General features: G+C 40.0%; 1 protein-coding gene across 1 annotated transcript in view; it reads left to right on the top strand.

Moving 5' to 3' along the window:
- Positions 1–14,711, top strand: part of CSMD1 (CUB and Sushi multiple domains 1) — a 2,061,903-nt gene that overhangs the window by 1,955,874 nt on the left and 91,318 nt on the right. The window contains exon 50 of the mRNA XM_069573063.1: positions 9,574–9,759. Within this exon, the coding sequence (XP_069429164.1) occupies positions 9,574–9,759 (186 nt within the window). The remainder of the gene's footprint in view (positions 1–9,573; positions 9,760–14,711) is intronic.

Raw genomic sequence — 14,711 nt, 5'->3', positions numbered from 1 at the left:
CCATCTATTCTTCATTGAATCAGAAGTGTCAGAATTTCATTTTCAGTAGAATGCCAACCTGTGTTTTAAGCTCTGCCAAATAGCCTGATGTTAGGACACCCTGGGGTCTAAAACCTACAGCACAAGGCCAAAAAAAGATTCCCATTTGTTTATCAGACAACATGAAGTGGGTCTTGTTAAGTCCTGGAAATCAGGGTTCACTTGTGCCATAAGCTTCCAAATTTAACAGAAGTAGTTACAAAGCTTTACTGCTTTGCCCTCTTGGGTCTGAATCCTTTCAAGTTAGGGCTTCAAACATGCTTGTGGAATGTCTTCTTCCCTATTTAACCTGCCAGAGAAATGCCATTCCAATCAGTATCCTCCCCAAATGAGAACTGTAGGGAAGTGAGCCACTGGGCGCACTTCAGCAAGTGGCAGAGAAATTAAGGTTTGTGAGAATGAACAAATGATTGCTGGAGTGAAATCTCAGAGAAAATGGCAAGAAAATAAGATATTAGCAATACTCTGAGAGCAGGATCATAAAGGGCGTTTACTGCGTTTAGTAAATTAAGCTGAATATTGTGCAAAATACTTAGCAGCCTTCCCACTGATACATTGCCTCGACAAAGGAATGGCTTCAGAAAACCAAGGTTATAATTTCATTAGTTTCAATACTTTGTTCAAAATGATGTCCATATGTCTATGTTTTTTTTTTTTTTCCACCTGCAAATTTTTATTATGCCTCATATATATATACACACACATATATATACACATATGCACTCATAGACACACATATGCACTCATATACAGGGCTTCTCAGGGGGCACCAGTGGTAAAGAACCTGCCTGCCAGTACAGGAGATGTAAGAGCTGTGAGTTCAGTCCCTGAGTTGGGAAGATGCCCTGGAGGAGGAAATGGCAACCCACTTCAGTATTTTTGAATCTCATGGTCAGAAGAGCCTGGTGGGCTACAGTCCACAGTGTCACAGAGAAGACATGACTGAAGTGACCTAGCACAAACACACACACATATATATACATGTGCACTCACACACACAGAAATACACACACTCATATACATGTATACACACATACATACATACATATATATACACACATATGCGCTCATACACACACATATGTATACATATACACTAATACACACTATGAGGGCTACTCCATTTCTTCTAAGGGATTCTTGTCCACAGTAGTGTATATAATGGTCATCTGAGTTAGATTTGCCCATTCCAGTCCATTTTAGTTCATTGATTCCTAAAATGTCAATGTTCACTCTTGCCACCTCCTCTTTGACCACTTCCAATTTACCTTGAGTCATGGGCCTAACATTTCAGGTTCCTGTGCAGGACCCTGTTCTTAACAGCGTTGTTCTTTACAGCATTGTACTTTACTTCCATCACCAATCACATCCACAACTGGGTGTTGTTTTGGTTTGGCTCTGTGTCTTCATTCTTTCTGGAGTTATTTCTCCACTCTTCTCCAGTAGCATATTGGGCACCTACCAACTGAGGGAGTTAATCTTTTTGGGGAGTTAAATATCTTTTTGTCCTTTTCATACTGTCCATGGGGCTCTCAAGGCAAGAATACTGAAGTGGCTTGCCATTCCCTTCTCCAGTGGACCACATTTTGTTAGAACTCTCCACCTTGATCCATCTGTCTTGGGTGGCCCTACACGGCATGGCTCATAGTTTCATTGAGTTAGACAAGGCTGTAATCCATGTGATTAGTTTAATTAGTTTTCTGTGATTGTAGTTTTCATTCTGTTTCCTCTCTGAGGGATAAGGATAAGAAGCTTATGGAAGCTTCCCAATGGGAGAGACTGACTGTGGGGGAAACTGGGTCTTATTCCAAAATGCAGTTCTTGGGTGCAATCTCAAAACAGACAGAATGATCTCTGTCCATTTCCAGGGCAAACCATTCAATATCACAATAATCTGAGTCCATGCCCCAATCAGTAATGCTGAAGAAGCTGAAGTTGAATGGTTCTATGAAGACCTAAAAGACCTTCTAGAAACACCGAAAAAAAGATCTTCTTTTCATTATAGGGGAATGGAATGCAAAATAGGAAGTCAAGAGATACCTAGAGTAACAGACAAATTTGGCCTTGAAGTACAAAATGAAGAAGGGCAAAAACTAACAGAGTTTTGCTAAGAGAATGCACTGGTCATAGCAAACACCCTCTTCCAACAACTCAAGAAATAACTTTACACATGGACATCGCCAGAGGGTCAATACCAAAATCAGATTGATTGTATTCTTTCCAGCCAAACATAGAGAAGCTCTATACAGTTAGCAAAAACAAGAAAGTGAGCCAACTGTGGCTCAGATCATGAACTCCTAATTACAAAATTCAGACTTAAATTGAAGAAAGTACGAAAACCACTAGACCATTCAGGTATGAACTTACAATTATACAATGGAAGTAAGAGATAGATTCAGGGATTAGATCTGATAAAGTGCCTGAAGAACTATGGATGGAGGTTCGAGACATTGTACAGAAGGCAGTGAACTAGACCATCCCCAAGGAAAAGAAATGCAAAAAGGCAAAATGGTTGTCTGAAGAGGGCTTACAAAGAGCTGGGAAAAGGAGAGAAGCAAAAGGCAAAGGTAAAAAGGAAGATATACCCACTTGACTGCAGAGTTCCAGAGAATAGCAAGGAGAGATAAGAAAGGCTTCCTCAGCGATCAGTGCTGGAGAAGGAAATGGCAACCCACTCCAGTGTTCTTGCCTGGAGAATCCCAGGGACCGGGGAGCCTGGTGGGCTGCCATCTATGGGGTCGCACAGAGTCGGACACGACTGAAGTGACTTAGCTTAGCTTAGTTTAGCTTAGCGATCGATGGAAATAAATTGAGGAAAACAACAGAATGGGAAAGACTAGAGATCTGTTCAAGAAAACTAAAGATATTTCTCCATCTATTAGTGTCCTCTTTGATTTCTTTCATCAGTGTTTTACAGTTTTCTATATATAGGTCTTTAGTTCCTTCAGGTAGATATATTCCTAAGTATTTTATTCTTTTCGTTGCAATGGTGAGTGGAATTATTTCCTTAATTTCTCTTTCTATTTTCTCATTATTAGAGTGTAGAAATGCAAGGGATTTCTGTGTGTTGATTTTATATCCTGCAACTTTACTATATTCATTGATTAGCTCTAGTAATTTTCTTGTGGAGTCTTTAGGTTTGCTATGTAGAGGATCATGTCATCTGCAAACAGTGAGAGTTTTACTTCTTCTTTTCCAATTTGGATTCCTTTTATTTCTTTTTCTGCTCTGATTGCTGTGACCAAAACTTCCAGAACTATGTTGAATAGTAGTGGTGAAAGTGGGCACCCTTTTCTTGTTCCTGATTTTAGGGGAAATGCTTTCAGTTTTCACCATTGAGGATAATGTTTGCTGTGGGTTTGTCATATATAGCTTTTATTATGTTGAGGTATGTTCCTTCTATTCCTGCTTTCTGGAGGGTTTTTATCATAAATGGATGTTGAATTTTGTCAAAGGCTTTCTCTGCATCTATTGAGATAATCATATGGCTTTTATTTTTCAGTTTGTTAATGTGGTGTATTACATTGATTGATTTGTGGATATTGAAGAATCCTTGCATCCCTGGGATAAAGCCCACTTGGTCATGGTGTATGATCTTTTTAATGTGTTGTTGGATCCTGATTGCTAGAATTTTGTTAAGGATTTTTGCATGTGTGTTCATCAGTGATATTGGCCTGTAGTTTTCTTTTTTTGTGGCATCTTTGTCAGGTTTTGGTATTAGGGTGATGGTGGCCTCATAGAAAGAGTTTGGAAGTTTACCTTCCTCTGCAATTTTCTGGAAGAGTTTGAGGAGGATAGGTGTTAGCTCTTATCTAAATTTTTGGTAGAATTCAGCTGTGAAGCCATCTGGACCTGGGCTTTTGTTTGCTGGAAGATTTCTGATTACAGTTTCAATTTCCGTGCTTGTGATGGGTCTGTTAAGATTTTCTATTTCTTCCTGGTTCAGTTTTGGAAAGTTGTACTTTTCTAAGAATTTGTCCATTTCTTCCACGTTGTCCATTTTATTGGCATATAATTGCTGATAGTAGTCTCTTATGATCCTTTGTATTTCTGTGTTGTCTGTTGTGATCTCTCCATTTTCATTTCTAATTTTATTGATTTGATTTTTCTCCCCTTGTTTCTTGATGAGTGGTTTGTCGATTTTATTTATCCTTTCAAAGAACCAGCTTTTGGCTTTATTGATTTTTGCTATGGCCTCTTTTGTTTCTTTTGCATTTATTTCTGCCCTAATTTTTAAGATTTCTTTCCTTCTACTAACCCTGGGGTTCTTCATTTGTTCCTTTTCTAGTTGCTTTAGGTGTAGAGTTAGGGTATTTATTTGACTTTTTTCTTATTTCTTGAGGTATGCCTGTATTGCTATGAACCTTCCCCTTAGCACTGCTTTTACAGTGTCCCACAGGTTTTGGGTTGTTGTGTTTTCATTTTCATTCATTTGTATGCATATTTTGATTTATTTTTTTATTTCTTCTGTGATGTGTTGGTTAATCAGCAGCGTGTTGTTCAGCCTCCATATGTTGCAATTTTTAATAGTTTTTCTCCTGTAATTGAGATCTAATCTTGCTGCATTGTGGTCAGAAAAGATGCTTGGAATTATTTCAATTGTTTTGAATTTACCAAGGCTAGACTTATGGCCCAGGATGTCATCTATCCTGGAGAAGGTTCCATGTGCACTTGAGAAAAAGGTTAAATTCATTGTTTTGGAGTGAAATGTCCTATAGATATCAATTAGGTCTAACTGGTCTATTTATCATTTAAAGTTTGTGTTTCCTTGTTAATTTTCTGTTTAGTTGATCTATCCATAGGTGTGAGTGGGATATTAAAGTCTCCTACTATTATTGTGTTATTGTTAATTTCCCCTTTCATACTTGTTAGCATTTGTCTTACATATTGTGGTGCTCCTATGTTGGGTGCATATATATTTATAATTGTTATGTCTTCTTCTTGGATTGACCTTTGATCACTTTGATCACTTTCTAACACCATACACAAAAATAAACTCAAAATGGATTAAAGATCTCAATGTAAGACCAGAAACTATAAAACTCCTAGAGGAGAACATAGGCAAAACACTCTCCGACATAAATCACAGCAGGATCCTCTATGACTCACCCCCCAGAATATTGGAAATAAAAACAAAAGTAAACAGACTGGACCTAATTAAAATTAAAAGCTTCTGCACAACAAAGGAAAATATAAGCAAGGTGAAAAGATAGCCTTCAGAATGGGAGAAAATAATAACAAATGAAGCAACTGACAAACAACTAATCTCAAAAATATACAAGCAACTCCTGCAGCTCAATTCCAGAAAAATAAATGACCCAATCAAAAAATGGGCCAAAGAACTAAACAGACATTTCCCCAAAGAAGACATACAGATGGCTAACAGACACGTGAAAAGATTCTCAACATCAGTCATTATCAGAGAAATGCAAATCAAAACCACAATGAGGTACCATTTCATGCCAGTTAGAAAGGCTGCTATCCAAAAGTCTACAAGCAATAAATGCTGGAGACGGTGTGGAGAAAAGGGAACCCTCTTACACTGTTGGTGGGGATGCAAACTAGTACAGCCACTATGGGAACAGTGTGGCGATTCCTTAAAAAACTGGAAATAGAACTGTCTTATGACCCAGCGATCCCACTGAATGGCACTGAAACATGTATAATATCATATAAGAAATGAATTGCCAGTCCAGGTTTGATACAGGATGATTGGGGCTGGAGCACTGGGACAACCCAGAGGGATGGTACGGGGAGGAAGGTGGGAGGGGGTTTAGGATAGGGAACACGTGTGCGCCGGCGGCAGATTCATGCTGACGTGTGGCAGAACCAATACAATGTTGCAAAGTAAGATAAGTAAATAAATAAATTTAAAAAATGATAAGAAAATCAAAATAATCAAATGTGAAAAAAATGAAAACTAAAGATGCCAAGGGAACATTTCATGCAAAGATGGGCACAATAAAGGAGAGAAATTGTATGGACTTAAGAGAAGCAGAAAATATTAATAAGAGGTGGCAAGAATATGCAGAACTATACAAAAAAGATCTTCAAAACCCAGATAATCATGATGGTATAATCACTCACCTAGAGCCAGACATCCTGGAATGTGAAGTCAAGTGGGCCTTGTCACTACAAACAAAGCTAGTGGAGGTGATGGAATTCCAGTTGAGTTAGCTCAAATCCTAAAAGATAATGCTGTGAAAGTGCTGCATTCAATATGCAAGCAAATTTAAAACACTCACCAGTGGCCACAGGACTGGAAAATGTCAGATTTCATTCTAATCCTAAAGAAAAGTAATACCAAAGAATGTTCAAACTACCACACTATTCCACTCATCTCACACACTAGCAAAGTAATGCACAAAATTCTCTAAGTCAGACTTCTACAGTACATGAACTGTGAACTTTAGGATGTTCAAGCTGGATTTAGAAAAGGCAGAGAAACCAGAGATCAAATTGGCAACATCTGTAGGATCATAGAAAAAGCAAGAGTTCCAGAGAAACACCTACTTCTGCTTTATTTGACTATGCTAAATCCTTTGACTGTGTGGACCACAACAAACTGGAAGATTCTTTAAGAGATGGGAATATCAGACCATGTGACCTGCCTCCTGAGAAATCTGTATGCAGGTCAAGAAGCAACACTTAGAACTGGACATGGAGCAATAGACCGGTTCCAAATCAGGAAAAATCATGCAAATCGTGCAAAATACCATGCTGGATGAAGCACAAGCTGGAATCAAGATTTCTGGGAGGAATATCAATAACCTCAGATATACAGATGACACCACCCTTGTGGCAGAAGTGTAGAGAAACTAAAGAGTCTCTTGATGAAAGTGAAAGAGGAGAATGAAAAAGTTGGTTTAAAATTCAACATTAAGAAAACTAAGATCATGGCATCTGGGGCCATCATTTTGTGGCAAATAGATGGGGATACAGTAGAAACAGTGACAGACTTTATTTTGGGGGGCTCCAAAATCACTGCAGATGGTGACTGCAGCCACACAATTAAAAGGCGCTTGCTCCTTGGAAGAAAACCTACGATCAACCTAGACAGCATATTGAAAAGCAGAGTCATTACTTTGCCAACAAAGGTCCATCTAGCCAAAGGCATGGTTTTTCCCATAGTCCTGTATGGTTGTGAGAGTTGGACTATAAAGAAAGCTGAGCACCAAAGAGTTGATATATTTGAACTGTGGTGTTGGAAAAGACTCTTGAGAGTCCCTTGGACTGCAAGGAGATCCAACCAGTCCATCCTAAAGGAGATCAGTACTGAATATTCATTGGGAGGACTGATGCAGAAGCTGAGACTCCAATACTTTGGCCATCTGATGCGAAGAACTGAATCATTGGAAATGACCCTTGATGCTATGAAATATTAAAGGCAGGAGAAGGGGATGAAAGGGGATGAAATGGTTGGATGGCATCACTGACTCAATGGACATGAGTTTGAGCAGGCTCTGGGAATTGGTGATGGACAGAGAAGCCTGGGGTGCTGCGGTCCATGGGATTGCAAAGAGTCGGACACGACTGAGCAACTGAACTGAACTGAACTCATACACACACACACACATACATGTACGTATACCCTCATGCACATATATACATATACACTCACATATATGTATATATATACACTCACACACATATGTACATATACACTCATACACATACACATATATATTTTTTTTTCAGATTGTTGAAATAGCTGATCATAAATTTAAGCATAAGAGAAACTTTAGAATTTTAATTTTTCTAGAACTTTGATTCTTATCAGCACTACTTTTTCTTTAACTCTTCTGATAACTCCCTATTGCATTTACTGAAGATTTTGATACAGAAAAGAAAAACAAAGACAGCAACCAAAAAACTCAGACTTAGCCACAGGTGACCTGGGTGCCTATAGAGCAGAAGGAGATCTCACTTGGGAATCAGGTCTGTTCTCCAGCCCCAGGTTTTAAACAAAGTCACTGTGCTAATGCAGGTGAATAATTCTTTCTGACCCTCTTCCTTACCCATAAAATTATATGTTTATCTACACTTTTTCAACCAGTCCTTCCTGCCTTATCTTACTAGGTGTGTATTCTCCTTGGAAGCTATGTGGGAAATATTGTAAATGATCTAAATTTAAAATCCATGATGCTTCAAAACCATAACATCTTTGATGTTGATTGAATAAGAGAAGATCCTTAAATTAGTGATTGCAAAGATTTCCTTTGACAAGTGCTCCTGAGTTATGTGTGTATTTGGGGGGATTCCTGTCTTATCACCTTCCATTATTATGGATTCCGTGTGCTCACTCACTCAGTTGTGTTCGACTCTTTGGACCCATTAAGTCGAACTCTGTCGACTCATCAGGCTCCTCTGTCCATGTGATTTTCCAGGCAAGACTGCTGGAGTGGGTTGCCATTTCCTCCTCCATGGGATCTTCCCAACCAAGGGATCAAACTGACATCTCTTGCCTCTCTTGCACTGGCAGGCAGATTCTTTATCACTAGCGATACCTGGGAAAACCCTGGGTTCCTTACTGTAACTTACTTAACTTCAGAGTTGTTCTTGTTTGTTTCATCTCACGGTAAGTAAGTCTGGGTCAGAGCTAGTAAATTTAAGAAGGAAGTGCTTACAATAACTTCTCTGTTCATCTTACTAGTTGTTTAAAATACCTTCTTCTTTGGTACCACTTTCTTGCCCAATCTTTCAGGCTAGGGTGGTGGGAGGGGAGTTCAGAATGGGGGGCACACATGTATACCTATGGTTGATACATGTTGATATATAGAAAAAATCATCACAATATTGTGAAGTAATTATCCTCCAATTGAAATAAATTAACTTTTTTTTTTTAAACTGGCTTGTGTGTCCATCCCCGTAGGACTGAGCCTTCTGTTCTGAGTATCTTGCTTAATTCCTTAGTTCTGCAGCCCCTGCTTTTTGACTGATAGTTGATAAACTCATACTTTTATAACAATGGATGCACTGATGCTCTTAGCTAAGGTAATGTTTGTCTTTAAACAAAATTTCCTGTGCCTTAAGGAAAATGAATCTTTGGCGAGTAGGGTGAGGGGCTTAAGCTGTGGGAGGTTAAGACCTGAGGTGAGCTATTCCTAACTCTAATTCCAGTGAAATCTCAAACCCAAAGAGTCAGTATGGTGATAAATTTGTTATGGTAAAGATGTTCATCGATGCTCTCTTTCCCATATTAAATGAAATATAGCACATTACACTGTTCTCTTCACCATGACTGTCTGATAATGTCCACGTGATGAAGCTGAGAGCCGTCAGACATACCTTCTGGAATAATAAGTTTTAAAGACACTGTATTTTGACCCGTTTTTCGTTGTCTCTCATTAACTCTTAAGACACATACAACTTTGTAAATGTGCCTGTTTATGCCACACATGAGAAATGCTAATATTTAACAGTTTTTATATACATTTAAGATGAGACATAAAAAAAGAAAAGAACAAAATTTCATCACATCTTGTCAGGATAACCCTGAACTTGTTGGTTTTTTTTTTTCTTTTTTCTCTCCAGCTGTGTCCTGTGGAATCCCAGAGTCCCCAGGAAATGGTTCATTTACGGGGAATGAGTTCACACTGGACAGTAAAGTGACCTATGATTGTAATGAGGGCTTCAAGCTGGATGCTAGTCAGCAAGCTACAGCCGTGTGTCAGGAGGATGGATTGTGGAGCAACAGGGGGAAGCCCCCCACATGCAAACGTAAGTGTCCAATGCTCTGCCTGGCTTCACAGATTTAAGGAGGAGCAGATACATGGGTGAGAACTCTGGCCTCCACAGTGCAAGATCCTTTCCCTCAGCGTATGAGCATTTGTCTCTGGCTTTTGGTCATGTTATATCAGTCTGTTCCGTATCAGCCGCTCTAACCATCAACATAAGCTCTGCAGTCGAGAAGGTGGGTCATATGATATCACGTTGGGCCCATCAGCACCTAGACCATGAAATGTACACAGAGGATCCTGGCCTTGCTGCTGTGTTCAGTTTGGAGAGATTCAGTCAGGAAATTATTGAGACATCAAGCACTCTACACAAAATATTAAAACATAATTCAACACAGGTTTGCTCTGCATCTCCTATCTCACTGAGTTCCCTGAGGGTCAAGGTGGTGCCTGGGTCTATTTGTACATCACCTGCTCTGTGTAACACACTGATACTCAATAAATGCATCACTGATTTGTGAAATAGGGTGAGTTTTCTGGAAAGCTATTAAGAGTATATGATGATATTCTTAAAAGGATCAAAAGTTTGGATTCGTTGTTAAACTGTAGTCTTAAAAAACAATAATCAACTCCATAACACAAAGCCAAAGAGAACAAAAGTTCACACACACACACACACCTGTACATGCCCACACACACAGTGTATACCAAGCTTTTCACTGAAGCTATGTTAAACTAGCTTCAAATTGGGAATAATCTAACTACCTAGTTTCTAAAAATTGAAAGCCATGTAGTATCTCTACTTATACAGTATTTTTGCTCTTAAGATATTAAATCAAAGTCTTCAATTATAAAATTAATTTATTGACTTTTTTATGTATAGTATTTTGGTCTTGTTAAAATTATTTGAACTTTCTAGGTGTGGACATATAAATGTTTACAAAAATAATCAACTTCCTTCCACACATTTTATTTCCTTGCTGTCATTTTAACCTATGTTTTTCTTTTTTGCAAATAGTCATTGCATTTTCAGAGTTAGGAAGGCACCACTAAGACAATCCTCATCCCTCAATGCCTGGCCACCACTGACCTTTTTACTATCTCCATAGTCTTGCCATTTCCAGAATATCGTAGAGTTTGGAATCACTCAGTAGCCTTTGCAGACTGGTTTCTTTCACTCAGTAATATGCCTTTAAGATTCCTCCATGTTTTTTCATGACTCAATGGCTCATTTCTTTTTAGTGAAATAAAACTCCACTGTCTGGATGGACCACAGTGTATTTATCCATTCAACTACTGAAGGGTGTCTTGGTTGCTTACAAGTGTTGGCAATTATGAAAACAGCTGCTATATACATCTGTGTGCAAGGCTTTGTGTGGACATAAATTTTCAACTCCTTTGAATAAATGTAAGGGAGCATGATTGCTGGATCATATGATAAGAGTATGTTCAGTTTTGTAAGAAACCACCAAATGTCCTCCAAGGTGACTGTACCGTTTTGCATTTCCACTGGCGATGAATGAGACTTCCTGTTGCTCCACACCCTCACCAGCATCTGATGCTGTCAGTGCTCTGGGTTTTGATAGTTCCAGTAGGTGTGTGCTGGTACCGCCTTGTTCTCATTTGCATCTCCCTGATGACATATGATGTGGAGCATCTTTTTACACGTTTATTTGCCGTCTGTCTGCCTTCTTTGGTGAAGTTTCAAATTAGGTCTTTTGCACATTTTTAATCAGAACATTCATTTTGTTGTTGTTTTGTTTTAAGAGGTCTTTGTATATTTTGGGTAAGAGTCTTTTATCAGATGTGTCTTTTGCAAATTTTTTCTCCTGGTCTATGACCGGTCTTCTCATTCTCTTGACAGTGTCTTTTGCAGAGTTTTTAATTTTAATCAAGTTTAGCTGATCAGTTCTTTCTTTCATGGAGCATGCCTTTTATCTTGTGCCTGAAAAAATTGTCCCCCAAATCAAGGTCACATAGATTTTCTCCTGTGTTATCTTCTAGGAGTTGTGTGCTTTACATTTGGGTGTTTGATCCATTTCAAATGAGTTTTTCTAGAGGATGCCAGCGTTTATTTTTACATGTAGATCTCCAGTTGTTCCAGCACCATTTGTTGAAAAACTATCTTTTTTTCCCATTTGTATTGGCTTTTGATCAATTGTCAAAAATCAGCTCTGTGTATGTGAGGGTCTCAGGCTCTCTCTTCTATTATGTTGATCTGCGTCTATGTCATGCTGTCTCCCCGTTTCTGGTTTTACTAGGAAACTGACTTAATAGAAAAAAATTCAGTTTCCTACAAAATCCATCCTGTTTGGGATTGTAAATATCTCTAGGTACATATTTAATTTTAGTGAAAATGTCCAGGTAGACGTGGATACCTCTGTTCTCTTTAAAGCTATAGGGAAATCATTTTGCTTGAAGATAATGCAGTTCACTGGGGTCACAGACACACAGTCTCTGTGGTATTTATTTTAACCTTGGAAGCTTTATCCTTAGCTTAACTGAAAGGTGTCTCTCATGGGTGCCTGTTCTTTCTCAGGATAGAGAAGTGAAGATGCACAGTCAGCCTGTCACGATAATGCCAGTTTGGTTCTTCCTGAATATATGTAGGCCAGAATGCCTTTCCGTATAAACACAGACTTTTTCTTTTTTTTAATATCTGTATGAGTCATGTTTATGTTAAGGCAACTCTTCATTGGGTAAAACAATGCACAACTACACCTTCATCTCAAGAATTCTAATGCAAGAGGTTTATTGTTGTTTATAGTCACACAATTGTGTCCGACTCTTTGCAACCCAATGGGCTGCAACACACGAGGCTTCCCTGTCCTTCACCATCTTCCAGAGTTTGCTCAAACTCAGGTCCATCTAGTCAGTGATGCCATCCAACCATCTCATTCCTCTGTCGTCCCCTTCTCCTGCCTTCAATCTTTCCCAGCATAAGGGTTTTTTCCAGTGCGTCAGTTCTTAGCCTCAGGTGGCCAAAGTATTGGAGTTTCAGCTTCAGCATTAATCCTTCCAGTGAATATTCAGAACTGATTTCCTGTAGGATTGACTAGTTTGATCTTTTTGCAGTCCAGAGGACTCTCAAGAGTCTTCTCCAGCACTACAGTTCAAAGCATCATTTCTTTGATGCTCAGCCTCCTTTATGGTTCAGCTCTCACATCTGTACACGACTAATGGAAAAACCATTGCCATATATGGACCTTTGTCAGCGAAGTGATGTCTCTAGTTTTTAATACACTATCTAGGTTTGTCAAAGTTTTTCTTCCAAGGAGCAAGCATCTTTTAATTTCATGGCCGCAGTCACCATCTGCAGTGGTTTTGGAGCCCAAGAAAATAAAGTCTGTCACTGTTTCCATTTTTTCACCATCTATTTGACATGAAGTGATGGGACCGGATGCTATGATCTTTGTTTTCTGAATGTTGAGATTTTAGCCATCTTTTTCACTCTGCTCTTCCTGCCAATAAATAGATAAGCATCTAGATATTCAACATGAGTGTTAACTATGTGAGAATTATGAGAGAAAGAAGCACAGCATAGCTTTTTGAGTCTTGAGTTGAGGATGGAGAAAGGCAGAAGAGGCTCAAAGAGAGGGAAGCAGACAGCATTTCCTGAATTCCATGGGGAAAGTGGGTGAGGTCTCCCTCTGGGCATGGGGAGCCTGAGAGTCACTCTTAACAGGAGACCTGAAGGTGCCCTAGCTCACCTCTGCTCTGCCAGGACCTCAGCCTGTCTTGCCTTCATGGGGTTTTGGACAGAAGGAATCATGTAAGCTCTACAGGAGAAACGATAGACAGACAGACATAGAGAAGGTAACGTGAGTGCCTGGTCAGTCTTTATGGAGGAGACAGTGCTCCTGTGGGGACTGAGCTAGGTCTGCTGAGATGACTGATGATCTACACCCGTGTTTTGAGTGGTAACTCTACATACTTGTCTATGTTGCATCATATAGTGATACTAACAGTCCTCGGGAGAAGGTAGTGTTTTCTCCTCTTGCTAAATTCATACAAAGTAAATTACTGAAATATCCAAAGTTCACAATTTGCAACCACATACATTTGATAGGTCACATCATGAAAACGTCTGGGGAAGCATTTTGTTGTGGTCACAGTATCCTTTTGGGGTCCCCTGCTGCCACCGGTAAAGCCGTGTGGTGACTGTTTGGTTTGGCACCAAAGCTCTGGGCATTCCAGAAGCACAGGGGCCGTGACCTCCCCAGGCCTGCCTGGGGACCCAGTGCATTGTGCTGTGGCCTGAGTGCAGGCCCTTCATCTCATGAGCCCGTAAGAGACAGTTTAAACATCAAATAGATCTCATGATAAGCAGGGGTGAGTGTAAGGAGAGGAGATATGAGAGTCCCCACAATTGTGAAATACGCCCAGAGATCAGGCGTCCTAGGATGTTCCTGGCTACCCACAGTCAAGAAGAGAGCTCAGAACCACAGTCTGGATCCCCAGTTCACTCCTCCGAGCCATCCTCCTCCCATCCCACATTTGCTGCCTCATGTCCCGTTACCTCCTCCCACTCCACCCAGTACACTCGTCTGCCCGCTCAGGCCCCACGTACACCAAGTCACCATCGGCAGTCTCCTTCCACATAGCCACCAGCTCCTCATTTAAGCACATACAAATCACAACATGACACTTCACTGCTTAAATCCTCCCAGGAGTTCTCCTGGCAATCAGGATGGAATTCATTAACTTGATTATTTTGCGCTCGCTTCTGCAAAAGGCAAATATTATGGAGAGGACACCTAGGAACCTGAACGAGCTTGCCCAAGCAGAGACATAGGTTCGATCCCTGGTTCAGGAAGACCCCCTGGAGAAGGAAATGGCAACCCACTCCAGTATTCTTGCCTGGAGAATCCCATGGACAGAGGAGCCTGGTGGGCTACAGTCCATGGGTCACAAAGAGCTGGACATGACTTAGTGACTAAACTATCACCACCACCTGGGAACCTGCCGCAGCTCATGTTTGAGACCGATGCCTTT

The sequence above is a fragment of the Ovis canadensis genome, chromosome 26 (genome assembly GCF_042477335.2).
Source record: "Ovis canadensis isolate MfBH-ARS-UI-01 breed Bighorn chromosome 26, ARS-UI_OviCan_v2, whole genome shotgun sequence".
In the NCBI taxonomy this organism is placed as follows: domain Eukaryota; kingdom Metazoa; phylum Chordata; class Mammalia; order Artiodactyla; family Bovidae; genus Ovis; species Ovis canadensis.
Note: the sequence above shows the minus strand (reverse complement) of the source record. Positions and strands in the feature narration are given on the sequence as shown.